At 50.1% G+C, this 28,000-nt stretch overlaps 1 protein-coding gene across 1 annotated transcript in view; it reads left to right on the plus strand.

Annotated features, from left to right (window-relative positions):
* LOC309535444 (maestro heat-like repeat family member 5) overlaps positions 1-28,000 on the plus strand; it is a 68,100-nt gene that overhangs the window by 13,179 nt on the left and 26,921 nt on the right. Inside the window, exons 9-13 of the mRNA XM_082228514.1 lie at positions 206-301; positions 1,116-1,220; positions 13,571-13,706; positions 14,642-14,697; positions 15,766-15,915. Coding sequence (XP_082084640.1) covers positions 206-301; positions 1,116-1,220; positions 13,571-13,706; positions 14,642-14,697; positions 15,766-15,915 — 543 coding nt within the window. The remainder of the gene's footprint in view (positions 1-205; positions 302-1,115; positions 1,221-13,570; positions 13,707-14,641; positions 14,698-15,765; positions 15,916-28,000) is intronic.

The following is a 28,000-nucleotide window of genomic DNA, read 5'->3' on the forward strand; positions in this document are numbered from 1 at the left end:
GCCCAGTGTGGAGTCCTGTATCTTTATATCGCATGACCTGTAACCTTACATACATCAAGAAACGTTTGATGTTTATGACTCTCTGTGTGCCGTGCTTGAACCCCTGCATAAGCTTTGTTACAAATTTGGGCTAGAAGGCTCCAGAGCATATGGGATTTCCATGGGGGTCTTCAGCTTCTAAGTGCTTTTGCTTCTCTCCTTCCAGGACTGTTATCAACAAACTGTGTACATCTGGCTCAACATGCTCACCAGCTTGCTGTCAGAGGCCCCCTCTCTGAAGACGCTGCAGGAGATATTAGTGGTAAGGGAGCCCCCAAGGTGTCAGAGCAGGGGGAAGCAGCAGCTCCCATGCCGGAGGACAGACCCTCTTGAAATGATTGCACGGGGGGCATCTGTGGCCAACTCGCTGGTTGTGGGTGCTGATGGTCAAGTGGGCCTCTGTTCTGCTAGCAATGCTTGTGCAAGGCACACAAGATATGTCCTCTGCTGATGGCGTATGGGGAAGGGCCGTGGCTCGGGACAGAGCATCTGTCTTGCATGCCCAAGGTCCCCGGTTCAGTCCTCAGCATCTCCAGGTGGGGCTGGGAAAAGGCTCTCTGCCTGAAAGCCCAAAGGGCCAACTGCCAGTCCTCATTACCTGTGGATCAATGGCTGGGCTTAGTCTAAGGATGCTTCCTGCATTCCATTGCTATGGCTGTGGTGAGGTGTATGTTGTATTGTTGCAATTATCACACACACAAACACACAAATGACAGATTGCAGGGCGGTTCACAACATAAAAATACAAAATCAGAACAGAAAATGCATAATAAAACAAAAGCAACCCAAGAGCCAATTAATATCTAATTCTACTAATGCTTTTTTTTAAACGGCTTCTTTTTTCTGTGTCTTTAGTTGTTCTTGTTTTGTTTGTAAGCTGCCTCGAGTCCCTGTCTGGGAAAGAGGTGGGGTATTATTATTATTAATAATAATAATAATAAACAAATTGCAGCAAACTTTCTCCTTTACAAAACAACCCCTTTTTGCAATTTGTCCCCTCTATGAAGCTTTGTGAATTTGCAAACCTGGATTAAGGGTTGTCCTTCCATGTGATGACGATGATTTCTCTCTCACAGCACACAAATGGCTGGATTGACTCCACAAAAATCAGTGAGAGGCAAAGAGCAGTCAAGACCACCAACGTACTCATAAAATATGCCTCCGAGCATTTGGACTTTGATGTGAGTGACCAAGGCTTAATGCTGCAATTTCAAATCATATTGCGTTGGAAAGTTCAGGTGTGAACTAGATGAAAGCTGTATGGCATGGCCATCCCAGGGAAAGGTGCCAGCCAGTGCTATTTTTCTAGAAAAAGAGGTGCCAGGACTCACCATGAACTCACCTCCCTCCTTCTCTTATAATGGCAAGAGTGCCCACCTGAGAGGTGGCAGTGTTAGCTATTTGCAGTCTAGTAGCACGGCAGAGAGCTTGCTGGGGAGACCATGCATTAAAGAGGGACTCACAAATAACTTAAACAAGGTTTTAATAACAAAAACAAAAACTCCTAAATACACCAACAACAAACCAGACCCAACCACCAACCCATCCCCCAGGGTAACGGAAGAGCTAGGTGCTGCTCCTTATATACGACACCCAAATGCTGACACAGCTTAATCAATACAACTCAGCACCTGCTATGTTTCACAGCTGTAAAGCTGGGTCTCGTTATTTTGCTCTGGCCCTTGCTCTGGCCCCTTAAAGACATACACAACTGGTGGAACAATGATGAACCTTTACATTTAAAATAAAAAAATTCCTTCCAGTAGCACCTTAAAGACCAACTAAGTTAGTTCTTGGTATGAGCTTTCGTGTGCATGCACACTTCTGAAGAAGTGTGCATGCACACGAAAGCTCATACCAAGAACTAACTTAGTTGGTCTTTAAGGTGCTACTGGAAGGAATTTTTTTATTTTGACTATGGCAGACCAACACGGCTACCTATCTACTACTTTACATTTAAAGAAACCATTCAACATTTCCCCTGCGGTTCATCATTGTGGAACAAAATCGTAAAGCATATTTTGTACATGTCTTTCATGAGTAACCTTTGGAAGTGCTTTAGTAAAAATGTCTGCAATTTGATTGTCACCTGGAACATATTGAAATACAACCATTTCATCAACAATTAGTTTCTTTACAAATTCTAAACGTAATTGTCAGAGTTGCTCCCCGATCCTAGCTCACAGAGGATCACGCTAGCCAGCGATCATTAAGTAAAGTCTTTATTGAGTTACAGTTTCCATTCTCAAGCTGCTGCGTGCAACTCTACGTCTTATGTCTAGATCGGCGAAGCTCCGTCTGAGTCTCCGCCCCTTGTGCACCAACTTAATATCCTAGCCCTGCTCCACCTTTTCCGCCTGACTGTTCTCCTCTGCTCCTGAACCCCTGACAGTAATCTTAAGACTCTAGTGCGCTGCGTATTGGTCTCTGAACATAGGATAGCGAGTCCACTCTGGGAATCAAGGTAAACTTTTACTGGTAGTGTTACTTGCATCTGTAGGTCTGCGAATACTTGCAGATACCATTCTACATCACGAGTGGCCTGAACGCATGCACATAATTCACTCTCTGTTGTGGAGAGACAAATAATGGTTTGTGTCTGGGACTTCCATTCAAATGGACAACCATTATAACAAAACACCATACCAGACACACCCCTGCAATTATTTTGTTCCACTGCATGAGATGCATCGCAGAAAATTTCAAAACCTTTGTCAATACATGATGTAAACTGCAACCTATAATGTTTGGTATGTTTAAGGTACATTACCACTCTCTTAAGAGCAGAGAAACATTGCGTAGTGGGCTTTTCCACAAATTTTGCCAGAAAGTGAAAGGCATAAGTTATATCTGGCCTTGAGATTCTTTGAATGAAATTTAGCTTGCCTATAGCAGAACGATACAAAGTTTTGTTAGGAAATGGCTTATCTTCACCTGTAAAGGTGAAACCACACACCATAGGCGTATCCTTCCCATTTGCATTTTCTTAAACCCATTTTGAATCAATAAGTCTCATATCTGGGGTTTGTGGTACAAGAGACCAGGTGTTATGCTCTTTTAAAGAAGCTATCTCAGAGTTGATAGCTTTATACCAATTTACAACTTGGTGCTTAGGTAAATTCTGAACATCATTGTAGCTTTTTGGCTCAAAAACCGCCTTATTGGCATACACAGTATTTAAATGTTCATCTGCAATGGATGTGCAGTCCTTTTGCAAAATGTCCCTGCTTATTGCAGAACCAATAACACTTTGCAGCTTTAAATGCAGCCGTATCACCACAAGTTTGCATATGGCGTTTCTCATTGTTTCTGGAAACAGGAGTGCTTATGGCACAAGCCTCCCTTCTATCCAACTCGCCCATTAATCTTGCCGTTACCCCTTCCACAGTTAATTGTGCTGGTGGAACGGCAGATATCTGGCTAGCTACACCATCAAAGTCCTCATTAAGGGAACAAAGAATGATAAAAACATACTGAATATCAGGTATCTCCATGTCCCTTTGAATTAATTTGCAGCGTATTGCCTCCAGACATCTCAGGTGTGCTGCCAAATCACCACCAGGCTGCAACTTGGTCTGGTACAGCTGCTTGAAAAACATCAATGCAGACGCTGACTCTTTTCTAATATGCACTGCTGCAAGACTGTCCCACATTTCTTTGGCAGTTTTCTTATTTCTTATATAGACTACTTGCTGGTTGCTAACTGCCAAATTAATTATTGCCCTGGCTTTTGCATCTCCTTTCAACCAAGCATTAGTTACAGGGTCAGGAGGGCCATCAGTTACATAGGTCCATACTTCTCTTTTTTTAAAAAAGTAATATTTATTAAAGTTTCAAAAGGTACAAAAAACAAAACAAAAAGACAAAGAAAAACACAGAAAATTCCACCTTTAAAATCTCATTTTCAATAACTTCTTTTCACAACTTCCCCTCACCTCCCCTTCTTGTATTCCAGATCCAATTATTTGTTCAATAAGTTTTTATCCCTAATGTCTTAACCTTAATTTGTTAGTGTGTTTATTTGTATTAGATTTTAACCCTTAATTCATTATTATATTTAGTTCAGTTTATAAATCAACTTTTAATTTATATACCTTAATCATATGTGTCAGGGGTTTAGGAGCAGAGGCAAGGGCAAGGGAGGAAACAGAGAGCGAAGGGGAGGAGGCAGAAGAAAAGATGAGTGATGACGACGACCCGAGATCTCCGAGTCTTTCCAGTGAATCAGAGGATTCACAGAAAGGAGCACCAGTGGCCAGGGCAAGGGGGGAGTCTAGGGGGGCACCCCAGGAAGATAGAGCCAGAGGGGACTCAGAGGAGAGCAGTTGGAAATCGGGACCAGCGTCACCGCCAGAGAGCAGGGAAGAGGAAGGGAGCCAGGGGGCAAGCGCTGGCAGCTCACCACAGGAGGGAGGGCATGAGTCAGGAGTGGCCACACCTCCATCGGGGAGCGAAGAAACGGTTAAGAGGAAAGTGGAAGGTTGGGCGCGCGCGCCAAGTTCAAATGCAGAGGAAGGCGGCGCAGTAAGCAGCCCGGAAAGGGAGCCAGGTCCTAAAGCCCGGCGCAAGGAGGCAGGAGGGTCCGGGTCAGCGTCAGAAGAATCCCGGAAGGAAGAAGCCCCGGGGGGTAGAGGGACCCAGAGGAGGACAGTCAGGCGGAAAAGGTGGAGCAGGGCTAGGATATTAAGTTGGTGCGCACGGGGCGGAGACTCAGACGGAGCTTCGTCGATCTAGCTACTAGACGTAGAGTTGCGCGCAGCAGCGTGAGAATGGAAACTGTAATTCAATAAAGACTTTTACTTAATGATCGCTGGCTAGCGTGATCCTCTGTGAGCTAGGATCTTCAAGCAGCTCTGACAGTAAGCTCCGTCTCCAAATTGTGGGCATCTACAGCCCCGAGGAGGGGAGAGAAACAGGTGCCTACTAGTGAGCTCACGAACAGCAGACGACATGACGGCTGAGCAGCAGATAGAGGAACTCAGAAAAGCAGTGGCACAACTGAATGCCGAGGCTCTCGCATCCAGGAAGAGAGAGGAGGAGGCAGCTGCCGCCTGCAGGGATCTCCAGGTCAGGTTAGACGTGCTGACGAAGCAGACACCCCGGCAGGAGGGAATTGGGTTGGCGAGACGAACAGGCGGGCTGGTCTCTCACTTCGATGGGAACCTGCAACAGTATCCCAACTTTAGAGCAGACGTACTGTGCGCACTGCAACTGCTGCATAAAGACTTTAGAGATGAGCAAGAGAGAGTGGGATTCATCATGTCCCATTTGCATGGGGATGCTAAAGCATGGCTACGCAATTTATGGAGAGATAAGGATCCGGCGCTCCAGAATGCAGATGCCTTTATTAAAGCGATGGATGGGTGTTTTTTATCAAGTATTGACGTGGATCTTGCCCGGAAGGAGGTGCATGGACTAAGACAAGGGAGGGCCAGCGTCAGACAGTACCATGCCCGCTTTTTCGCCTTGGTCAGTGCCCTGGAATGGGACAGAGATTCGGCCCCGGTAAGAGACCTCTTTTGGGAGGGGCTGCACAGCTCGATTAAAGATGAGATCGCGAGGGGGGAGAGACCCCGAACCACCCAGGAGGTCGTTCAGAGGGCACTGGCAGTGGGGGTGAGGCTGGAAGAACGTCCGTGGAGCAGGGACGAAGGGCGTGGAGGGCGCGAACCAGCCAGGGGCCCCTCCTTCCTTCCCAGAGAAGCAGCGCGGGCGCAATCCACGCCTCCGCCAGGAGGAGGAGCCGAACCTATGGAGGTTGGAGGTGCAAGGGCTCAGTCAGCAACCAGAGCCCTAGCACCGGCAGCAGTGAAAGCGAAGCCTCCTAGAGGGAACAGGAAGTGTTACGTCTGTGAGGAGCCAGGGCATATGGCGAAAGAGTGTCCCCAGAGGCTCCACAAGCTCACTGCAGCCTCAGCAATGGTGACTGCAGCAACGCAGCAAGGAGGACCACAGCAGGGAAACGAAGCAGTCTGGCTGGAGGAAGAGGCCCTGGGGCCCAGCCAGACGTGTTAGTGACGCAGTCCCCAGAGATTTTACAGCCCGTGAACCCCCTCCCGCCCAAACCAGTGGTGAGGCTCACCGCATCTCTCCAGCTGCCCAATGGAATCACCATGGACGTGCCAATTACTATCGACTCGGGCAGCAACGCGGACTTTATAGGGCAGGAGTTTGTCGACAAGCACGCTATACAGTTGCTGCCGGCCACACTGCCCCTGCAGGTTGTCACGGTGGATGGCAGGGAGTTGCTAGGGGGGCAAGTGGTGAAGCAGACGCCGCCAATGGCGATGCGACTTGGGAATCACAAAGAAATCATCAGCTTCAATGTCACTCAACTATCAGATACGCCCATTGTATTGGGAATGAGTTGGCTGGACAAGCACAGCCCAACGCTGGCTTGGTACCAGAGGCAGCTGACCTTCGGTTCTTCCTTTTGTGCTGAACACTGCATCGCGCCCCGGCAGGAAGGAGAGGAAGAGGAGTCACAGCTGCTGCTAGGCACGCTGCAAGCGATTCCCCACAAGTATGCAGAATTTTTGGAAGTTTTCTGCGAGAAGGAGGCGGACAGGCTACCCCCTCACAGACCATATGACTGCAAAATTGACCTGCTTCCGGGGGCAGCGCTGCCTAAAGGGAAACTGTATTCCATGTCAGAGGACGAGCTGCAGGAACTCAAAGAGTTCCTAGATCATAATTTGGAGCGCGGTTTCATCCGAGAGTCCAAGGCAGCGGGGGGCAGTCCTGTATTCTTTGTTAAAAAGCGAGACACGCCCCAAAAAAGACTGGTCGTGGACTATCGCATTTTAAACAATGGGACCAAGCCGTCGGACTTCCCCATGCCCCGAATAGACGACCTCCTGGCGAAGGTGCGGAAGGGAAAAGTGTTCACCAAGTTAGACCTGCGAGGGGCGTACAACCTCATTCGCATGCGGGAGGGAGATGAGTGGAAGACGGCCATGTTCACGCCCCTGGGTACCTACGAATATAGAGTTATGCCTTTTGGATTGCAAAATGGCTCCCACGTTTTTCAAGCTTTCATGCATCACGTGTTGGCGGGACTTCTCTACAAGACGTGCGTCTGTTTCTTAGATGACATCCTGATCTTTTCGGAATCGCAGCAGGAGCATGACAGACACGTCAAGGAAGTGCTGACCAGACTAAAGCAACATAGGCTCTACGCCAAGCTGGAGAAGTGCCAATTTGACGTGACGGAGGTGGATTTTCTGGGCTACAAGTTGTCTGACAAGGGGCTCGCCATGGACAGCGCCAAGGTTCGAGCGGTATTGGATTGGAAGAGTCCACGCAACCGGAAAGAGGTCCAAAGGTTTGTCGGCTTTGCGAACTTCTATCGCAAGTTTATCAAGGGCTTCGCTATGCAGACAGCGGCCATCACAGACACGCTTAGCTCCAAGAAAAAGAAGTTCGTTTGGACAGAGGAGGCGGAGCAGTCCTTTCAGGCACTCAAGCGTCTCTTCGCGTCGGAAGAGCAGCTGCTTCACGTCAACCCCAGCAGGCCGATGAGGGTGGAGACAGACGCCTCGGACAGAGCCGTGGGGGCGGTCCTGCTGCAAAAGGACCAGCAGGGGGTGTGGCGGCCGGGAGCGTTTTACTCCAGGAAGCTCAGCAAGTCCGAGCAGAACTACACCATCTGGGACAGGGAGTTGCTGGCCATTCATGCAGCGTTCAAAGCGTGGAGGCACTTCCTGATCGGCGCCAAGCACACGGTGCAGGTTTGCACGGACCACAAGAATCTGGAGCACTGGCGCACGGCACAGTTCCTAAACCAGAGGCAGATACGTTGGGCTGAGTTTTTTGCGAACTTCGACTTCCGCATAGAGTATGTCCCGGGGGACACTAACATCATGGCGGACGCCCTCTCCCGTAAGCCACAGTATCTGGAGGACGCAACGCCAGCGGCCGCCATGCACATCTTCGCACCAACAGTATGGGCGTGCGCCGCGGCCACCGTGGACCTGGAGGCGGTGCGGCGAGCGTTGCAGGATGACTCCTTCGCGCAAGCAAAGATGGCAGAGGTGCAAAGGGGCAAGGCTGAGGCCGACGGTTTCCAGCTACGAGATGGATTGCTCATCCGTAAAGGGGCCATCTACGTACCGGGAGACGACCTTCGCGCCAAGGTGCTGCAGCAGCTGCACGACGCGCCCACGGCCGGGCACTTTGGCAAGGAGAAGACGGTGGAATTAGTCGCCAGAGACTTCTGGTGGCCTGGAATGAGAGGGGAGGTCGCAGACTACGTGGCGAGGTGTGACACCTGCCAGAGGGCCAAACCAGTGCACAGACCGCCGGCAGGACTGTTGGAACCGCTGCAAACTCCGGTCGAACCTTGGGAAAGGGTGGCTCTGGACTTTGTCACAGATCTGCCAGCTCGAGGGGCAAGACAGCAGTGCTGGTGGTGGTGGACCTGTTTTCCAAGATGGCACATTTCATTCCGTGTGCGAAGGTGGCCACGGCGGAGCAAACCGCCAAACTGTTCATAGACCACGTGTTCAAGGTTCACGGTCTGCCGCGGTCTATTCTGTCCGACCGCGGGCGGCAGTTCATCTCGAATTTCTGGCAGAAGCTGATGGGCTTCCTAAACGTCAAGATCAACCTGGCGTCGGCGAGACACCCGCAGACCAACGGGCAAGCGGAGCGGGTCAATGCCATCATGCAGCAGTACCTGAGATGCTATGCGAATCAACAGCCTGCGACGTGGGTGGATTACCTGCCGCTTGCCGAGTTCGCCTACAACAACACGAAGCACGTGTCCACGGGGGTCACGCCGTTCTTCGCCAACAACGGGAGGCACCCCAGAACCTTCCCGGGACTGGAAAGAATGGGGGAGGGGGAGCCGCAGTCAGCAGATGCGTTCGCGTCGGAGCTGCAGGAAGTCCATGATCAGCTGAGGCGCCACCTGGAGCTGGCCAAACACGCATACAAGGTACAAGCGGACAGGCACAGAAGGGTTGGCGAAGAGCTCCACGTGGGAGACTGGGTCTGGTTAGCAGCCCACGCAGTGCCGGCCAGGTCGTTGGCCAAGAAGAAACTAGGGCATAAACAACTGGGGCCCTACCAAGTCGAAGAGCAGGTCAACCCGGTAGCTTTCAGACTGGCACTTCCGGAGGGTTCCAGAATGCATCCGGTGTTCCACAGATCGGTGCTCACTCCCTACAAGGCACCGCACAGGTTCCAGGAACCCGGAACGGCGCCGAGTCCGGTCAGAGACAGAACGGGGCACGCGGGAGTGGCACAGAAGGAGCGCATCAATGACGTCACGGAGATTTTGGACTCCAGATGGGGGGAAGAGGGGGTAGAATACTTTCTCGCCAAGGAGGGCACCCCGGCCAGTGCGAACAGCTGGGTGCCGGGCTACGCCTTGGACGAACCTCTACTCAAAGACGAGTTTCATGCCCTCTTCCCACATAGACCTATGCCAGCAGACTTTTTCGACGACTGGCTTTTCACGCCCACGCTTTCGGCCAGCACTTTCCGGGGGTTCGACTCGGACGAGGACCCGACACAAGACGTCCGTTCCCCGGAGGGGTCACCCTCGGGATCTGCATCAGAACCCTCGTATTGGTGGGACGATAGACCAGAGGAGCAGTTCCGCAGAAGGTGGCTGGAAGGCCCAGGACGAGCAACGCCGCCAGGAGGAAGTGAGGGAGAGACGGACATGGACGTTTTCGGGGACGACCCTGGTTTCGAGCACGGCGGCACAGAGATGGAAGCGGAGGTGACCGTCGTCGACGAGAGCAGGGAGGGAGACCCGCGAGACTTCAGATGGAGGCCCGCCACGGGAAGCGACCGATATCCGACGTTCGTCCCTTTGCAACAGCAGACCCCAGCTCCAGCACCGGAAGGAGGGGAGGGGGGAATGGGGGGCTTCGAGGGGGGGATGGATGTCAGGGGTTTAGGAGCAGAGGCAAGGGCAAGGGAGGAAACAGAGAGCGAAGGGGAGGAGGCAGAAGAAAAGATGAGTGATGACGACGACCCGAGATCTCCGAGTCTTTCCAGTGAATCAGAGGATTCACAGAAAGGAGCACCAGTGGCCAGGGCAAGGGGGGAGTCTAGGGGGGCACCCCAGGAAGATAGAGCCAGAGGGGACTCAGAGGAGAGCAGTTGGAAATCGGGACCAGCGTCACCGCCAGAGAGCAGGGAAGAGGAAGGGAGCCAGGGGGCAAGCGCTGGCAGCTCACCACAGGAGGGAGGGCATGAGTCAGGAGTGGCCACACCTCCATCGGGGAGCGAAGAAACGGTTAAGAGGAAAGTGGAAGGTTGGGCGCGCGCGCCAAGTTCAAATGCAGAGGAAGGCGGCGCAGTAAGCAGCCCGGAAAGGGAGCCAGGTCCTAAAGCCCGGCGCAAGGAGGCAGGAGGGTCCGGGTCAGCGTCAGAAGAATCCCGGAAGGAAGAAGCCCCGGGGGGTAGAGGGACCCAGAGGAGGACAGTCAGGCGGAAAAGGTGGAGCAGGGCTAGGATATTAAGTTGGTGCGCACGGGGCGGAGACTCAGACGGAGCTTCGTCGATCTAGCTACTAGACGTAGAGTTGCGCGCAGCAGCGTGAGAATGGAAACTGTAATTCAATAAAGACTTTTACTTAATGATCGCTGGCTAGCGTGATCCTCTGTGAGCTAGGATCTTCAAGCAGCTCTGACAATATGTAAAAAACTTTTTCTAAGGTTGACCCTATTTCCCTTCCACGAATTCCCCATTCTTATAATGATAAACAACATGAAATTTGACACAGCATAAAAAAGATCAGGCCCCCTTTGGATTTCCAAACCCCACCCTTCTCTCCCCGGTTTCAATCCCAAACCGTAGTCCATTTAGTCCATCTATTTAGCCTGGTGACCTTACGTCCGAGGCTCTCAAATCTCTCTCAGTCCCTTTCACCCGGCTTCTTTGAAAGTCCCTTATGATTGACACCCAAACTCGAAGGGGCACTCTCTATAATGTCCATGATCCTTCCAGCCAAGCCTACTTGTTTAAAGGTGGAGCTCAAGCTCTGTTTCTTAAATCCATGTGTCCCAAAGACTCCAGCTTCCACCTTGGTCGAGCTTGAAACCATCTTGACAGGCCTCCGGCTATCGTTTACCTTCTGTGACGTTTCGGCCGCCCCTCCTTTCTGCTCCTCCTGTTCAGCAAGTATCTTTTCCTCCCCTTCAGTCTTTGGTTTCTTTTCTTGTCCAGCTGCCTGTGTTTTGAACATCAAGTCTTTTTCCAGCTCAGAAGGTATATTTACTGTTGACTTCGGTTTTGTAGGACTTGTAGACAAAACATGGCCTTGCTCATACATCTTTCGCAGCTTTCCCATGAGAAAGACGACCTCATCCAGATCTGCCAGAATTTTCCGACCTATTTCCATTCTTGTAATGTCCGTGAATCCCCTCTAGAGGGATTCTGGTTACTTAGTATTCCTTTCACTTCCAATCCAAGAGTCAAATTTATTTGTATCAATCGTTCTTTACTTTCAATACCTTGTAATGATATGACCGGCTAAACCAAAACTTTCAGTTTTTTTCGACTTTGACAGCTAATTTGACAGCTGTCAAAATCTTCTGTAAACCCTCAGCAGGCTCCTTTCACGGGTTACTCCCGGTCTCGGGAAAAGTGGCACTTAATCAAAGCAAATAAACTCTTGTCCTCCAGCACAGTAACTTAGACTTTTAAATCCGTGGAAATTAATAACTTTTATCCAATCAGGGGAAAAAACAGCTCTTCTCTCAACCTTAGTTGGCAAATCCTTGCTTTAAACTGTTTACAATGGGGGGGGGGAGACGGACTTCCTCTTTGCACCTCCCCCGCTCGTGCCAGATCCACAAAAAAAGAATAATTTTAGTCCAATTTCCAAATTACTCACGGGTTGTTGTTCTTGATTTTGAGTCCAAATTTTTTTAAAGGAAGATGTCAGCGCTCTCCGACAAATGGCATGCGGCTTCGCTCGGCAGGGGAAGCAGTAGACTCACAGCACCGCGCCACTCCCCGTCCCCCGTTCCGTAGCCTTTAAAAAGGCTCCTTCGCGGGTTGGGAGGGCGCTAACGGTGCCCGCCGAGTCACCATGTCCACGGGCATCCGCGCCCGTGGTTTTTAAGGGTCCCCGCGTCGCCGGCGCGGCAAGACCCAGCCCCTGTCGAGCAGATTCCCTCCGGAGCTCGGAGGGAATCCGCCATTAGCCGATTGCGCTAACCCGGAAGTCCATAGGTCCATACTTCTCTAGAGGTCAAAAGCGCCTCCACCCGAAAAGACCATAAACTATAGTTCTCATCTGTTAGCTGTGGGAACACCAGAGCCTTCTCGGCTTCTGGAACCTGGTCAACCATTCTGGAACTCTTCCAGACCCACAGAAACTACACTAACAGGAGAAGGAGTTTTCAAACCTTTCTCAGAGTCCAAAAATATGCAGTCATCCACTCAGCAGCTGGGCCCATAACCAAAGATGTTAGCTATTTGCAGTATAGTAGCACTGCAGAGAGCTTGCTGGGGAGACCATGCATTAAAAAGGGACTCAAAAATAACTTAAACAAGGTTTTAATAACAAAAACAAAAACTCCTTATACACTAAATACATCATCATCATCACACAACAACAACAACAACAACAACAACAACAACAACAACAACAACATCTTTATTGTCATTGCCCCCTCTCGGGGACAACGAAATTACTTGGCTGCTCCATCCACCCAGGTAGGGCACTCCACACAAAATCAAAACAACTATAAAAACACTAATTAAAACAATACAGTATAATACAGCAAGGAAGATTAGATGACTTTCAAAGTCCAGGCTTCCCATTCAGGGCCGAGATCGCTCTGGAGAAGAAGCTGTTCTTAAGACGGCTCGTTCTTGTCTTCATCGTCCTGTATCTCCATCCCGACGGCAGGAGCTTGAAGAGACAGTGACCAGGATGCGATGGATCTTTTACTATGTCCAGTGCCTTCCTATGGCACCTTGTGGCATAAATCTGCTCTAAGGTGGAGAGTGGGCAGCCAACAATGCTCTCTGCTGCCTTAACAACTCTGCACAACCCCAACCTGTCCTGGGTAGTACAGCTTCCGTACCACACACATAAGCCATAAGTGAGCACGCTCTCAATGGCACAGTGATAGAAGGCAAGCAGCAGTTTCTGCGGAAGATGGTTTTTCCTTAGAATTCTCAAAAAGTACCGTCTCTGCTGCGCCTTCTTCACAAGCCCCCTTGTGTTGACACTCCAGGACAGATCAACAACAAACCAGACCCAACCACCAACCCATCCCCCAGGGTAATGGGAGAGCTAGGTGCTGCTCCTTATATACTACACCCAAATGCTGACACAGCCATTCAACATTCAACCCTTCAACAGCCAGAACTGAGTTCCAGTGAGTTCTGGCTGGGGAAAAAGCCCTGGGGCAAGCCTAGGGTGGGCCACCTAAGCACAGCTCTCTTGCCCTGCGCCCCTCTGCCACCTTTGCCGACTGAAAGCATGCCAGATGGTTTTCTCTTGCTGGGCTCTGTGGGACGAGGGCTGACTGTGCATCTCTCTCTCTCCACCTCCTAGGTATCCCAGGATTTCCCCCTTCTTGGGCGGCTGGTGGCGCTCTTGTCCCTTCACCTCACAGACAACGTGAAGGAGATTGGCCTGCAGTCAGCGGAGGCCTTGTACCATCTCCATTACATCATGATAGCCAAAATGGGTGAGGGCGATGCTGGGAAATGGCTTGTTTCTTGTAAGCCGCAGGGTGGGAGGTCTGTAGCCCTCCAGAGGCTGCTCCAACTCCCATCATCCCTGAGTGTTGCCCATGCTGGCTGCTGCTGGGGTTGATCAGGGAGTTCAGGAGGGCCAGAATTCGTGCCAGCACTGGCCTAACGCCAACACCCTGTTGGCCAGAGACGAGAGGGCAGTCTTGGGGGAGGGATTCACTGCTGAAGAACATCAGAAAAGCCTTCTGGCCCAGCCCAGTCCAGCATCCTGTTCCCACAGGGGTTGACCAGATGCCTGTGGGAATCCAGCAAGCAGAATTCAAGCTCTTTCTACTCCTGTACTTTGCTGCCTCTGACCATGGAGGCAGAGCATAGCCATCCTGGCTAATAGCCATGGGTAGCCTTCTCTTCCATGAATTTGCCTCATCTTCTTTGAAAGCCATCTTGGTCCGTGGCCATCAGTGCCTCCTGTGGCAGGGAGTTCCAGAGTTTAGCTGTGCACTGCAAGAAGAAGGACCATCCTGAAACTTCAGTTTCATTGGAGGTCCAGTTGTTCTCATGTTCTGACGGTGAGAGAGAAAGCTTTCTCTCTCCACTTTCTCCATGCCATACATTGTGTCTCCTCTTCCTCGCCGTTTTTCTAAACGGAACCCCCCCCCCAAATGCTGCAACCAGCTCCACAAGCACCCCAGTCCTTTTGGTTGCCCCCTTCTGAACCTTTTCCCCAGTTCTGAATTATAATTTTTGAGGTGAAATCAATAATTGTTTTTGTTGGTCCCAGTGGGAAAACTGGAGGTTTTGAGCAGGGAGCACTAATGCTGGTTTCTTTTGCATGCATATTCCAAAACCCGACCCTGCTTAGGTAAAGAACTGGCAAAGAGGGGGAATAAAAATAAGAAAGGCAACATGGTCAGATGGGTCCGAGAAGACTTCTTCATCCCTGGGCCCTCCCTCTTCCACTACAACATCGCAAAAGTGGCCAAGGTAGGGGTGGCTTTTTGTACTCTTTATTGCTAAGACCACAGCCACTCCCAGTTAGCAAAGATTTTGCTCATTCGGGCCAATGGGGCCCTGCCCCACCAACTTCAGCCTGCCCTCAGGCAGCCCACACCTTCTAGGGATGAGGGAGAGATTCAGAGCAGTTCACACTGGAAGCCAAACTATCAAATCAAGGCTTTCAGAAACAATAGGAGAACTGAAACACAACCCGCCTTTGAAATTCACATGTCCTTGAATTTCGCAATGCCAAACAGTGTGTAAAAAAATACATGCGCGAGCTATTAGTGTAAATAACATTCAGAAATGCATTGTATTAGAATCAATTGCTCAAAGACAAGTGCCCGGTAGCCTGAACTGCATGCAGAATTCTACTTCTTGACATTCTGCCAGGTGCTGGGAGACCTGGGGTTCAGATCCCCACTCAGCCCTGAAACTCACAAGTCAGTCACAGTCTCTCAGTCTAACCTGCCTCGTGAGACTAAAACGGGGAGGAGAGAGAACCATGCATGGGCTCCTCAGGGCGGAAAAAGAATAGGGAAAGTTGACTCATTCGGTGCATCTTTCACGAGGCACGGCCAAGCCAGTGAACTATGCCAACCTTGTGGTGGGTGTTTTTGTTGTATATTAAGAACTAAGCACACAGCCGGCAGGTTCCCACCCAGTCTGTTTGGCATTGGTTATATAACGGATAGCCACTATTATTCACCCTCTCTGTTCCTGCGAGAATTTTTTTTAAATTTTCTAGTCTGATTTTAGATTGAACCTCTTCATGTTCCAATGTCATAACCAATTTAAGATGTGGATCGAAAATAGCAAGGCGTCACCTGACTTTTAGTTTTGTTTGTTGTAAAATCTTTCAGCTACTTAAATAAACACATAAATAGAATCACTGAATTGTAGAGTTGGAAGGGACGCGGGGGTCACTTAGTTCAACCCTCTCAAGGCAGAGTGGAGATGTCTTTCACTTGGTTTGTGAAGGCACCCTTGGACTACTGAAACGTGGTCAGAGTGTGGAGCAGAAGAAAACTCCCTCTTCTTTCTTCTCTGTGCCAGGCTTTTGGGGAGCACCTCACACCCAGCCAGATCAACGAAGTCGTGTTGAAGGCGATTGACAACCTGACAGTGGAAGACAGAGCCGTCTCTCAGGCTGCAGGAAAGCTCCTAAGGTCCTTCCTTGAGGAATGTGGAATGGAAATGGAAAGCGTAAGGCTCAAAACGGAGGCAGGGGGAGCGGGTTTCTTCTAAATTAAACATTCTCTTCGGACTTAGAATTAGCTTCTTTCTGGGAAGTAAGAAGGCATTGTGTGGGAAGTAAGAAGAGCCAGTGTGGTGTAGTGGTTAAGAGCGGTAGTCTCGTAATCTGGGGAACCGGGTTCGCTTCCCCGCTCCTCCACATGCAGCTGCTGGGTGACCTTGGGCCAGTCACACTTCTCTGAAGTCTCTCAGCCCCACTCACCTCACAGAGTGTTTGTTGTGGGGGAGGAAGGGAAAGGAGATTGTTAGCCACTTTGAGACTCCTTCGGGTAGTGATAAAGCGGGATATCAAATCCAAATTCTTCTTCTTCTTCAATTTCCGTGTCTGTGGCTCGCGCCTCTGTTTCCATCCTGCTGCAGTTCGGCATCCAAAAATCAAACACCCTGTTTTTCATCTCGCTGTCTGCTTTGGCAGTATTTTAATTACATTATTCCACCCTGTTCATTTCAGTGCAAAGGAAACACAATATGGGCAACACTGAGGTCAATTAATAAAACTTTGCTATGATCAAAATGATACCCTCCCAAAACTAACCTACCTATTCCAAACCCTCCCAATCTGGATTCCCCCAACACAACTCCGCAGAGGGCAGAGAAAACTACACTCTTTTATCTTCTCACATAAAAAAACAAAAATAAGCCCCAAATACCTGACCTCCCCACCTCAGAAGGAGGATGGGGAATCCCCAACATAGAAGCATATTACATTGCCAGCCAAATACTCCATATAATCCCATATATACTAGAAGATGAGACAAAACAATGGGTACACCTAGAGAGGGACATAATTGAAAATACCAACCCCATCCCCACTAATCCCCCTGCCCTACCACCCATTATTCCACCATGCAGCACAAAACCTCCAGATAAAAACCTGGCAAACCAAAGGCTTATATCGCCTAATAGACTTCTGTAAAAATAACAAACCTTTGTCAACACAAGAAATACAAGACAAACTAGAAGACACCCAAATGCCCTGGTTAACACATCCCCAATTACATGCCCTCTTAAACAATCCAACAATAAAATCAGCAGCAACTAGGCCCCTGATAACCTTTGAAAACCTCCTCCTAGCAACAAAGGGAAACGGTAAAGGGATGGTATCCGCAATATACAAAATACTACTCCAAAATCCCACAAACCCCCTAGACGGAATAAAAAAACAATGGGAGAATGACATAGGCTATGAGATTAACCCCACTCAATGGATCAGAATGTGGTCTAAACCCCCCCTTTAAATCCACATCAACGAAAAGAACTCACTCTGAAACTCACCTACAGGTGGTACCTAAGACCAAGAAAACTAGCGCTAATATGCCCAGGAACCTCACCAAAATGCTGGAGAGGGTGCACCTCCACAGGCACATACCTCCACATGTGGTGGGAGTGCCCCCAAATCCAACTATTCTGGACAACAGCCATACGAGAAATATGTAAAATAAGTAAGCAAGTATTAGACATCACCCCAGAACTGGCCCTACTAAACATCTTCCAAGACAACAATGCCCACTTACACGACAAAGAACTCATAACCCACTGTCAGGGGCTGCCTCAGGTCTCAACTCACAAAAGACCAACGCCAAGATCTTCTTATATACAAGGATGTTTATTGCAGTTCATTATTGGTTCCACAACCGAGGCGCGCAGCCCCGCGTCTCTTAGCCTTAGACGTTTGAAGTCCCCTCTGAATCGGTCCCGCCCCTACACCAGTTTAAGAGGCTTGTGCTGGTCCACCTCTTCCTGTCTTTCCTTTTCCGCAGGGTCTTTCTGCCCCCCTGGGTTCCTTCCCTCCTGCTTTCCCCTGAAGCGGATTCCTCAGATGCCTGCTCCCCCCTCCTTCGTGCTTTGGGACCAGGCTCCTCCTCCGGGCTCTCTGCATTTCCGCGCGCCTCCACATTTGAACTTGGCGCGCGTTCGCTACCCCTGACCTTCCTCTTGACACTCACACTACTCCCTGTACTACTCTCCGCCCCTTCTGGCAGGATGTCCTGCCCCGATCTCCTTCCCCTGTCTCCTTCCTGCTCTGCTCCGTGTGTCACACTGGGAACTCCACCCTCTTCACTCCGTTCCTGCTGGGAAGCCGGCCCTGATCTCCCACTCCCACTCGGGGTTTCCCTGCTGCTTCCCTGCTCCTGGCAAGTCCCCCCTGTGACCCCCCTTGGCCTGACCAGGGGCGCCCCCTTCTGGGAATCCTCCGATTCACTTGAGAGACTCATGGAAGACCTCAAGTCATTGTCATCCTCTTCCTCACTGTCCTGGGATTCTTCCCCATCGCTCTCCATCTCCCCCCTCACCTGCGCCTCTGTCCCTGAACCCCTGGCATCCATCCCCCCCTCGAAGTCCCCCCTTCCCCCCTCCCGCTGCTCGGGCGCAGGTTCTGGGGGCTCCGTCATTGCGGAGACACATTGCCGGACACAGGTCGTCGACGTCGATCTCCTCTGCTTCCATTTCATTGTATGTGTGCTCGAACCCATGGTCCTCTCCCAACATGTTCACGTCCTCCTCTCCCCCTGTTGCCTGGGTGGGGTCTGCTTGCCAAGGCCCCATCCGCCACCTCGTGCGCCAGTCCTCTTCTGGTAGGTCGTCCCACCAGTAAGAAGGGTCAGTGTCCACCCCCGAACACGATCCCCTTGGAGGGCTCGACTCTGGCGTCGTCTCCTCTGCGGAGGAGAACCCTCGGAAGGTGCTGGCGGAAAGTGTGGGCGTGAAAAGCCAATCGTCGAAAAACTGTGCTGGCATGGGCCTGTGTGGGAAAAGGGCATGGAACTCGTCCTTGAGGAGGGATTCGTCCAAAGCGTAGTCCGGCACCCAACTGTTGGCGCTGGCCGGAGCGCCCTCTCTGGCGAGAAAATATTCTACTCCCTCTTCCCCCCATCTCGAGTCCAGAATCTCTGTGACCTCGTTGATTGGTTCGGCCCTAGGTGACCTCCCCCTCTTGGGCGACTCTCCGTTTGGTTCTGGTGCCGTCCCTGACTCCTGAAATCTGTGTGGGGCCCTGTAGGGGGTGAGCAACGACCTATGAAAGACCGGGTGCATTCTGGAACCTTCGGGGAGGGCCAGTCGAAACGCTACGGGATTGATCCTGGCCTCAACTTGGTACGGCCCTAGTTGCCTGTGTCCTAGCTTCTTTTTAGCTAACGACTTGGCCGGCACTGCTTGGGCCGCTAACCATACCCAGTCTCCCACCTGGATGTCTTCCCCCTCCCTCCTGTGTTTGTCCGCCTGCACCTTATAGGCTTGTTTAGCTAGCTCCAAATGTCTCCGTAGCTCGTCGTGCACCTCTTGCAATTCTGCTGCGAAATGGTCGGCCTCCTGTGGTGCCCCCTCCCCCATTGTTACGAGCCCCGGGAAGGTTCTGGGATGCCTTCCATTGTTAGCGAAGAACGGCGTCACCCCCGTAGACGCGTGCTTCGTGTTGTTGTAGGCAAACTCAGCCATCGGCAGGTAATCCACCCAAGCCGCGGGTCGCTGATTGGCGTAACATCTCAGGTACTGCTGCATGATCGCGTTGACCCTCTCTGCTTGGCCGTTGGTCTGCGGATGTCTCGCCGACGACAGGTTGATTTTGACGTGCAGGATCCCTAGGAGCTTCTGCCAGAAACTGGAAACAAACTGGCGCCCCCTGTCGGACAGAATGGACCGTGGCAACCCATGCACCTTGAACACGTGGTCGATGAATAGTTTGGCTGTCTGCTCCGCTGTCGCCACCTTCGCGCAAGGAATAAAATGCGCCATCTTGGTGAACAGGTCTACAACCACAAGTACCGCCGTCTTGCCTCGCGAACTGGGCAGATCAGTGACAAAGTCCAGCGCCACCCTCTCCCACGGTTGCAGTGGCGTCTCCAACGGTTCCAGCAGTCCCGCTGGCTTCTGGTGCACTGGCTTGGACCTTTGGCACGTGTCACACCTGGCGATGTAATCCGCGACCTCCCCTCGCATCTGGGGCCACCAAAAGTCTCTGGCCACTAATTCCGTTGTCTTTTCCTTGCCGAAGTGGCCAGCGCTGGGTGCGTCGTGCAACTGCTGCAGAACCTTCGCGCGGAGATCGTCTCCCGGAACATAGAGAGCGCCTTTACGGGTCAGCAGGCCGTCGCGTATTTGGAACTCGTCGTCCTTCGCTGTGCCTCTCCGCACCTCTTCCATCTTGGACTGTGCGAACGGATCCGCCTGCAACGCGCGACGCACCGCCTCCAGGTCCACGGCGGCTGAAGCGCACGCCCACGCCTGCGGTGCAAAAATGTGCCTGGCTGCCACCGGTGCCGCCTCCTCGAGATACTGCGGTTTCCTGGAGAGCGCATCTGCTATGACATTGTTGTCGCCTGGGATGTACTCTATCCTGAAATCAAAATCCGCAAAGAACTCCGCCCAGCGTATGTGCCTCTGGCTCTGTAGCTTCGCCGTGCGCCAGTACTCTGGGTTCTTGTGGTCCGTGCGGACCTGCACGGTGTGCTTGGCTCCGATGAGGAAGTGCCTCCATGCCTTGAAAGCTGCGTGGATGGCCAGCAACTCCCTGTCCCAGATGGTGTAGTTCTGTTCCGACTTGCTGAGCTTCCGGGAGTAGAAAGCGCAGGGCCTCCAGTTCCCCTGCGGGTCTTCCTGTAAGAGGACGGCCCCCACCGCTCTGTCAGATGCATCAGTTTCCACCCGCATGGGCCTGCCGGGATTCACGTGTAACAGCTGTTCTTCGGACGCGAAGAGACTCTTAAGTCTCCTGAAGGACTGCTCCGCCTGGTCCGTCCAGGTGAACAACTTCTTCTTGGAGCTGAGAGTGTCCGTGATAGCTGCCGTCTCCCTGGTGAAACCCCTGATGAACTTGCAGTAAAAGTTGGCGAAGCCGACGAACCTCTGGACCTCCTTCTGAGTTCGCGGGCTCTTCCAGTCCAACACCGCGTGGACCTTGGTGCTGTCCATGGCTAGTCCCCTGTCGGACAGCCTATAGCCCAGAAAATCCACCTCCGTCACGTCGAATTGGCACTTCTCCAGCTTGGCGTAGAGCCTGTGCTCCCGTAGCCTCTGCAGGACCTCCTTAACGTCACTCTCGTGCGCCTCCGGCGATTCCGAGAAGATCAGAATGTCGTCGAGGAAACATACGCACTTCTTGTAGAGGAGTCCCGCTAGCACGTGGTGCATAAAAGCTTGGAAAAAGTGGGAGCCATTTTGGAGACCAAACGGCATAACTCTGTATTCGTAGGTGCCCAACGGCGTGAACATGGCCGTCTTCCACTCATCACCCTCTCGCACGCGTATGAGATTGTATGCGCCACGGAGATCCAACTTGGTGAAGATCTTCCCTTTCCTCACCGTCCCGAGCAGGTCGTCAATCTTGGGCATGGGAAAGGCTGCAGGCTTTGTCTTCGAGTTTATGAAGCGATAGTCTACGATCAGCCTTTTTTGGGGCGTGTCCTTCTTCTTCACGAAAAACACAGGACTGCCCCCTACTGCCTTTGATTCTCGGATGAATCCCCGCTGCAGGTTGTGATCTATGAACTCCCTGAGCTCCTGCATCTCATCCTCGGACATGGAATACAGCTTCGCAGTCGGTAGCATTGTCCCTGGCAAGAGGTCAATTGCGCAGTCGTAGGGCCGGTGGGGTGGCAACTGGTCAGCCTCCTTCTCGCAGAAGACCTCCAAAAACCCCTTGTACTTGAGGGGTACTGCTTGCGCCATGCTGAGCCTCAGCTGCTGCCCTTCCTCTTGGCCCTCCTCCTCTTGACCGGTCTGGATGCAATGCTGCGCGCAGTAGGACGAGCCGAAGGTGAGCTGCCGCTGGTACCACGCCATGGTTGGGCTGTGCCTATCCAGCCAACTCATGCCTAACACTATAGGCGTGTCTGACAGGCGGGTGACGTTGAAACTGATGACTTCTCGGTGATTGCCAATCTGCATCACCATGGGTGGCGTCTGTTGTACCACCTGCCCACCCAGCAACTTCCTGCCATCCACCGTGACGACGTTCAAAGGCAGCGTGGCTGGTAGGAGCTCTATGCGATGCTGCTTGACGAATTGCACCCCCACGAAGTCTGCGTTGCTCCCACTGTCAATGGTAATGGGGACTTCCAGGGTGCGTCCATTAGGTAGCTGGAGAGTTGCAGTGAGCTGCACCACTGGCTTGGGTGGCAGGGGGTCTGTGGGCTGCAAAAGCGCTGGGGACTGCCCTACTGACTCGCCTGGCTGTGCCCCAGCATCTCTGCTTCCAGCCAGGCATTGCCGTTTCCCTGAAACTGCTCTTCTTGTTGTGCTGCTGCAGTTACTGTTGCTAAGGCTGCAGTGTGCTTGTGGAGCCTCTGGGGACACTCTTTGGCCATGTGCATCCCACTGTCACAGATGTAACACTTCCTGTTCCCTCTAGGAGGCTTCTTCTTGACTGTTCCGGATGCTGGGGCTCCGGCAGCTGACAGAGCCTTTGCACTTCCCAGTTCCATTGGTTCCTCCCCTGCCAGCAGCTGAGGTGAGGGACGCGTACGTCCTGGATCTCTGGGAAGGAAAGGAGGCACTCTAGACGGTGCGTGAAGCTGGCTACCCCCCTCATTGCACCAAGGGCGTTCTTCGTGGCGTACTCCAATGGCGAGCGCCCGCTGCACCACTTCTGCCAGGGTTTTAGGTCTGTCCCCCCTTGCCAGTTCGTCTTTCACAGGGCCAGAGAGCCCCTCCCAAAACAAGTCTCTGACTTCCAGAGAGTCTTTCTCCCATCTCAGCACATTCAGCAAGGCGAAAAAGCGAGCATGGTACTGACGTACTGTAGCCTTGCCTTGCCTTAAACCATGCATCTCTTGGCGTGCTACATCCACATCCATGGTAGATTGGAAACAAGCGTCCATGCATTTGATAAATTCATCGGAGTCCCTTCTAGCAGGGCAATCCTCGCGCCACAGATTGCGCAGCCAAGCCCTCGCTTCCCCATGCAAGTGGGACACAATGAAACCCACTTTCTCCTCCTCATCTTTAAAGTCGTCGCGAAGCAAATGCAACACATATTCTACGTCTGATCGAAAACTGGGGTATTGCTTCAGGTTCCCATCGAAGTGGGCTACCAAGCTGCCACCCCTTCTGCCCAGGGCTACTCCAGCAGATTTGGTTCCCGGGAACCCCACTTGGCATGCATGATCCCACCTGGCTTGCAGATCTTGGCACCGCTTCTCCGCCTCTTCCCCCTTCTTCTGGGAGACCACTACCGCAGTGGTAAGCTGGGAGACTGTGTTGCGTAGATCAGCTATCTGCTCCTCCATACTCATGGCTGCCAAACTTCGTGAGCTTTGCAAAAAAAATTTTTGCGTACTTTAGGGAGGGGACTTACTGTCAGGGGCTGCCTCAGGTCTCAGCTCACAAAAGACCAACGCCAAGATCTTCTTATATACAAGGATGTTTATTGCAGTTCATTATTGGTTCCACAACCGAGGCGTGCAGCCCCGCGTCTCTTAGCCTTAGACATTTGAAGTCCCCTCTGAATCGGTCCTGCCCCTACACCAGTTTAAGAGGCTTGTGCTGGTCCACCTCTTCCTGTCTTTCCTTTTCCACAGGGTCTTTCTGCCCCCCTGGGTTCCTTCCCTCCTGCTTTCCCCTGAAGCGGATTCCTCAGATGCCTGCTCCTCCCTCCTTCGTGCTTTGGGACCAGGCTCCTCCTCCGGGCTCTCTGCATTTCCGCGCGCCTCCACATTTGAACTTGGCGCGCGTTCGCTACCCCTGACCTTCCTCTTGACACTCACACTACTCCCTGTACTACTCTCCGCCCCTTCCGGCAGGACGTCCTGCCCCGATCTCCTTCCCCTGTCTCCTTCCTGCTCTGCTCCGTGTGTCACACTGGGAACTCCACCCTCTTCACTCCGTTCCTGCTGGGAAGCCGGCCCCGCTCTCCCACTCCCACTCGGGGTTTCCCTGCTGCTTCCCTGCTCCTGGCAAGTCCCCCCTGTGACCCCCCTTGGCCTGACCAGGGGCGCCCCCTTCTGGGAATCCTCCGATTCACTTGAGAGACTCATGGAAGACCTCAAGTCATTGTCATCCTCTTCCTCACTGTCCTGGGATTCTTCCCCATCGCTCTCCGTCTCCCCCCTCACCTGTGCCTCTGTCCCTGAACCCCTGACACCCACCTACTTTCAGCAGCCAGAAACACCATAACCAGACACTGGAGAGACTTGACAGAAGTAAGCCTGGACCAATGGTACCAAATAGTATGGGAAACAGCCCTACTAGAAAAATTAACCAATAAACTGAAACTGACACAGGGACAAACAGAAGAAGACGCCTTCACCCCGGTATGGCTCCCCTTTATCACATACACAGCCCAACAAGACAATGACAATAATCCACCAACAGCATGCAAATCAATATGGCTAACCTGATCCAAAACACCCACCCACCCCACTCTCACACGAAAACAAAGATCACCACAGCCAATCACAAACAAACAACTACACCCTAGGCCAACCCCAACCTCTCTCACCACCAAAGGAACACAAGTGGAGAAACAATTTACATAGTTTTCTGAATCGAACCAGTCAATGTCAAGAATAGATCAAATATGGGTTTCGAATGAACTGACTCCAAGAATACTACAAGTTGAAATACAATCTAAAGTAATCTCAGATCATAATCCAATAAAATTGGAACTAAAAGGCTTTGGAGAAAGAACATTTAGATGGAAAATTAAGGGTTATCTTTTGGATGACCAGAAAATTGTAGGAAAAGCACAAAAGAAACTAACTGAATACTTTGTTGAGAATTGCAACAAGGGTACAAAGATGAGCGTAGTATGGGACGCAAGCAAGGCTGTGATGCGAGGCTTTTTTATCCAGCAGAATTCATTGAAGAATAAAAACAGAGAAAAGGGGGGGAAGGAAATTTTAAAGCAGATAATGGACAATGAACAAAAATTTATTAGAAAACCGAATAACTCCAAAATAAAACAAGAAATTAAGACCTTGCAATCACAATTTGCAATGATAATAAACAAAGAAGTGGAATGGAATATTAAAAAGTTAAGACAGAGAAACTTTGAATTCGCTAACAAATCAGGCAAATGGCTTGCGTGGCAAATAAAAAAAGAAAGGAGCAGAACACAATTAACAGAATCATTGTGAATGGCGAAGAGATAGATAATCCGAAAGAAATTAGAAAAGGATTCTTGGACTTTTACAGACAATCATATAAAAATAAAGAAAGGAATAATATGAGGAAAATTGAGAGATTTTTAAAAGGGGAAAAGGTGCAAAGGATCCCGGCAGATAAAAAAGACCAACTGAATGCCCTAATAGAGGGGAAAGGCCCCAGGGCCAGATGGATTTACATCAGGTTATTATAAAGAGTTAAAAGATGTTCTGATGATACCTTTAAAAGAAGTTATGAATAATATTTTAAAGGAAAGAGACATCCTGGAAACGTGGAAAGAAGCATTCATTACACTTATCCCAAAACAGGACTCGGATTTAACCCAAGTTAAAAACTATAGGCCTATTTCATTGCTGAATACAGACTACAAAATTTTTGCAGGGATCTTAGCAAGAAGAATGAAAAAGATATTATTAGAAACTATTCATAAGGATCAAGCAGGTTTCCTTCCAGGTAGACAGATGAAGGATAATGTAAGGAACATAATTAATATTTTGGAATATCTGACTGCCAGGAATGAGAAACAAGCTATACTTATGTTTGTGGATGCAGAAAAGGCCTTTGACAACATAGCATGGGACTTTATGTTGAAAAATCTGGAGTATGTGGAGGTGGGAAAAGAGTTTTTCAATGGGATAAAGGCAATATATACAGAACAGAGAGCTAAATTCATTGTAAATAATGTGACTACGGAAGATATTAAAATATCTAAAGGAACTAGGCAAGGATGTCTGCTTTTGCCATTGCTGTTTATAATGGTCCTGGAGGTCTTTCTTAATGCAGTTAGACAAAACAAATTAATAAAAGGGATAACAGTTGGCCAGAATGAATATAAAGTTAAAGCCTTTGCTTTAACTGGTAATAACGATTGGTAATAACGATCTGGTAATAACGATTGAAGAACCAATAGAAAGTGTAAAAGAACTATTAGAGGAGATTGAACAATTTGGGAAAGTGGCAGGGTTCAAATTAAATAAGAAAACTAAAATAATTGCAAAAAATATGGAGCAAAGTATGATAGAAATAATGCAACAACAATCGCGAAGTATTGGAAGACACAAGATTTACCCACCTGGGAAGAATGGCAGATGAAGTTGATGGATTACCGTATTTTTCGCTCTATAACACGCAGATTTTTTCTCCTAAAAAGGAAGGGGAAATGTCTGTGCGTGTTATGCAGCGAATGTGTGGTCTCTGGAGCCGAAAAATAAGGCAAAAATCAAACCGCGCTTCAGGGAGAAGGGAGCTCCGTGAGACAGGAAGTTGCTGCTTTCCTGCATTCTGCCTCAGGGTCATACTGCCCGCCCTCTCTGTTTCGTTGCTGTGTTTGCTCAAACGGAACAAAGAGCAGGGGAAGCCCCTCCCCTCCAGGCAAGTAGAGAGGAAAGCAGAGCGTCGCTCTATCCTGTCCCTGCTCCGGAGGGAACAATGTTTGTGAAGGGAAGAGAGATTACAGGTTCGGCTTAAAATTCTGATTTGACTTCCTGCTTTTTGTTTTTGGAGACACACAGCATTCAAATATGCTTTCTTCCATTTAAAAGGATGAAATCCTTAAACAGTGGCTGGCTTGTGTGGGTGGGTGGGGGGAAACTTTGCCTTCCTTTCCTCACGTTATAGCCCTCTCCTGCATTCTTAGCCTTCTGTGTTTTTCCTTCCCTCCCCACTTAAAATGTGGTTACAAAGCATGGATCCACATGGATCCTCAGAATCTTTGCATTGGGTCAGCCAAAATTCACCATCAGAGCACATAGCATGTCCATGGCTACAGCCTGTCCCCCCCCCCAAAAAAATCACGCACCCACTGTTGCCTGGGGCTGCAATGGTGCAAAAACGTGGTTAAAAAGTATGGGTACACATGGATCCTCAGGAACTTTGCATTGGGTCAGCCAAAATTCACCATCAGATCACATAGCATGTCCATGGCTACAGCCTGCCCCCCCCAAAAAAAAATCACGCACCCACTGTTGCCTGGGGCTGCAATGGTGCAAAAACGTGGTTACAAAGCATGGATCCACAGGGATTCTCAGGATTTTTGCATTGGGTCACCCCAAATTCACCATCAGATCACATGTCTGTGGCCACAGCATGAAGCACAAAAATGATACGTCCACTGTTTCATTCAGAATATTTTTTCCCTTGTTTTCCTCCTCTAAAAACGATGTGCGTGTTATGGTCAGGTGCGTGTTATAGAGCGAAAAATACGGTATATGGAATTGGCGGAAATGACTGGCAGAATCCGAGACCAGGGAGAAGAGTTGGTGGAAGAAGATTGGAAAAAGTTTAAAGACTATTTACAGAAATACTGTAAAATTAATGAATGTTAGAAAAATGTTGGAATGAAGTTATATGGCTTTAGTAGAAATGATATAAGGAATTAAGTATAAATAGATTAATAGAGTATTAAAGGAAAAAATAAGGTTAGAATGTGTTAAGATAATTATAGGATAGAAAACCGAGGAAGATGGAAAGGAATTGCAATTAACAGAAGTGGAATACAAAAAGGGAGGTGTGAGGACGTCGTGGAAAAAAGTGAATGAAAGATGGGATAATGAAATTGTTTGATTTATTTTACTGTTTTTGTTTTGTTTTGTTAGTTCAATGTGTTTAATGTGTCAATGTTAGGTAGTGTTTTTGTATTGTATTGTATTGTTTTTGTAGTGTTTAAATTGTTGGAAAAGTAATAAATATTTTTTTTAAAAAAAAAAAGAAATAATGCAACAACAAACAGAGATAGAGGTGTGAAAAAGGTAAAATATTGGACTCGATGGGTTGGACTCGATGGCCCTTGTGGTCTCTTCCAACTCTATGATTCTATGATTCTATTTAGGAATTTGGTTAACTCCTAAAAACATTGATTTGTATCAGAACAATTACATACCGGTTTGGAACGGAATAAGGAAAGATCTGGAGGTGTGGGGTAGAATGAAACTAT

Source organism: Podarcis vaucheri (assembly GCF_965113315.1).
Source record: "Podarcis vaucheri genome assembly, chromosome: 6".
Taxonomy (NCBI): domain Eukaryota; kingdom Metazoa; phylum Chordata; class Lepidosauria; order Squamata; family Lacertidae; genus Podarcis; species Podarcis vaucheri.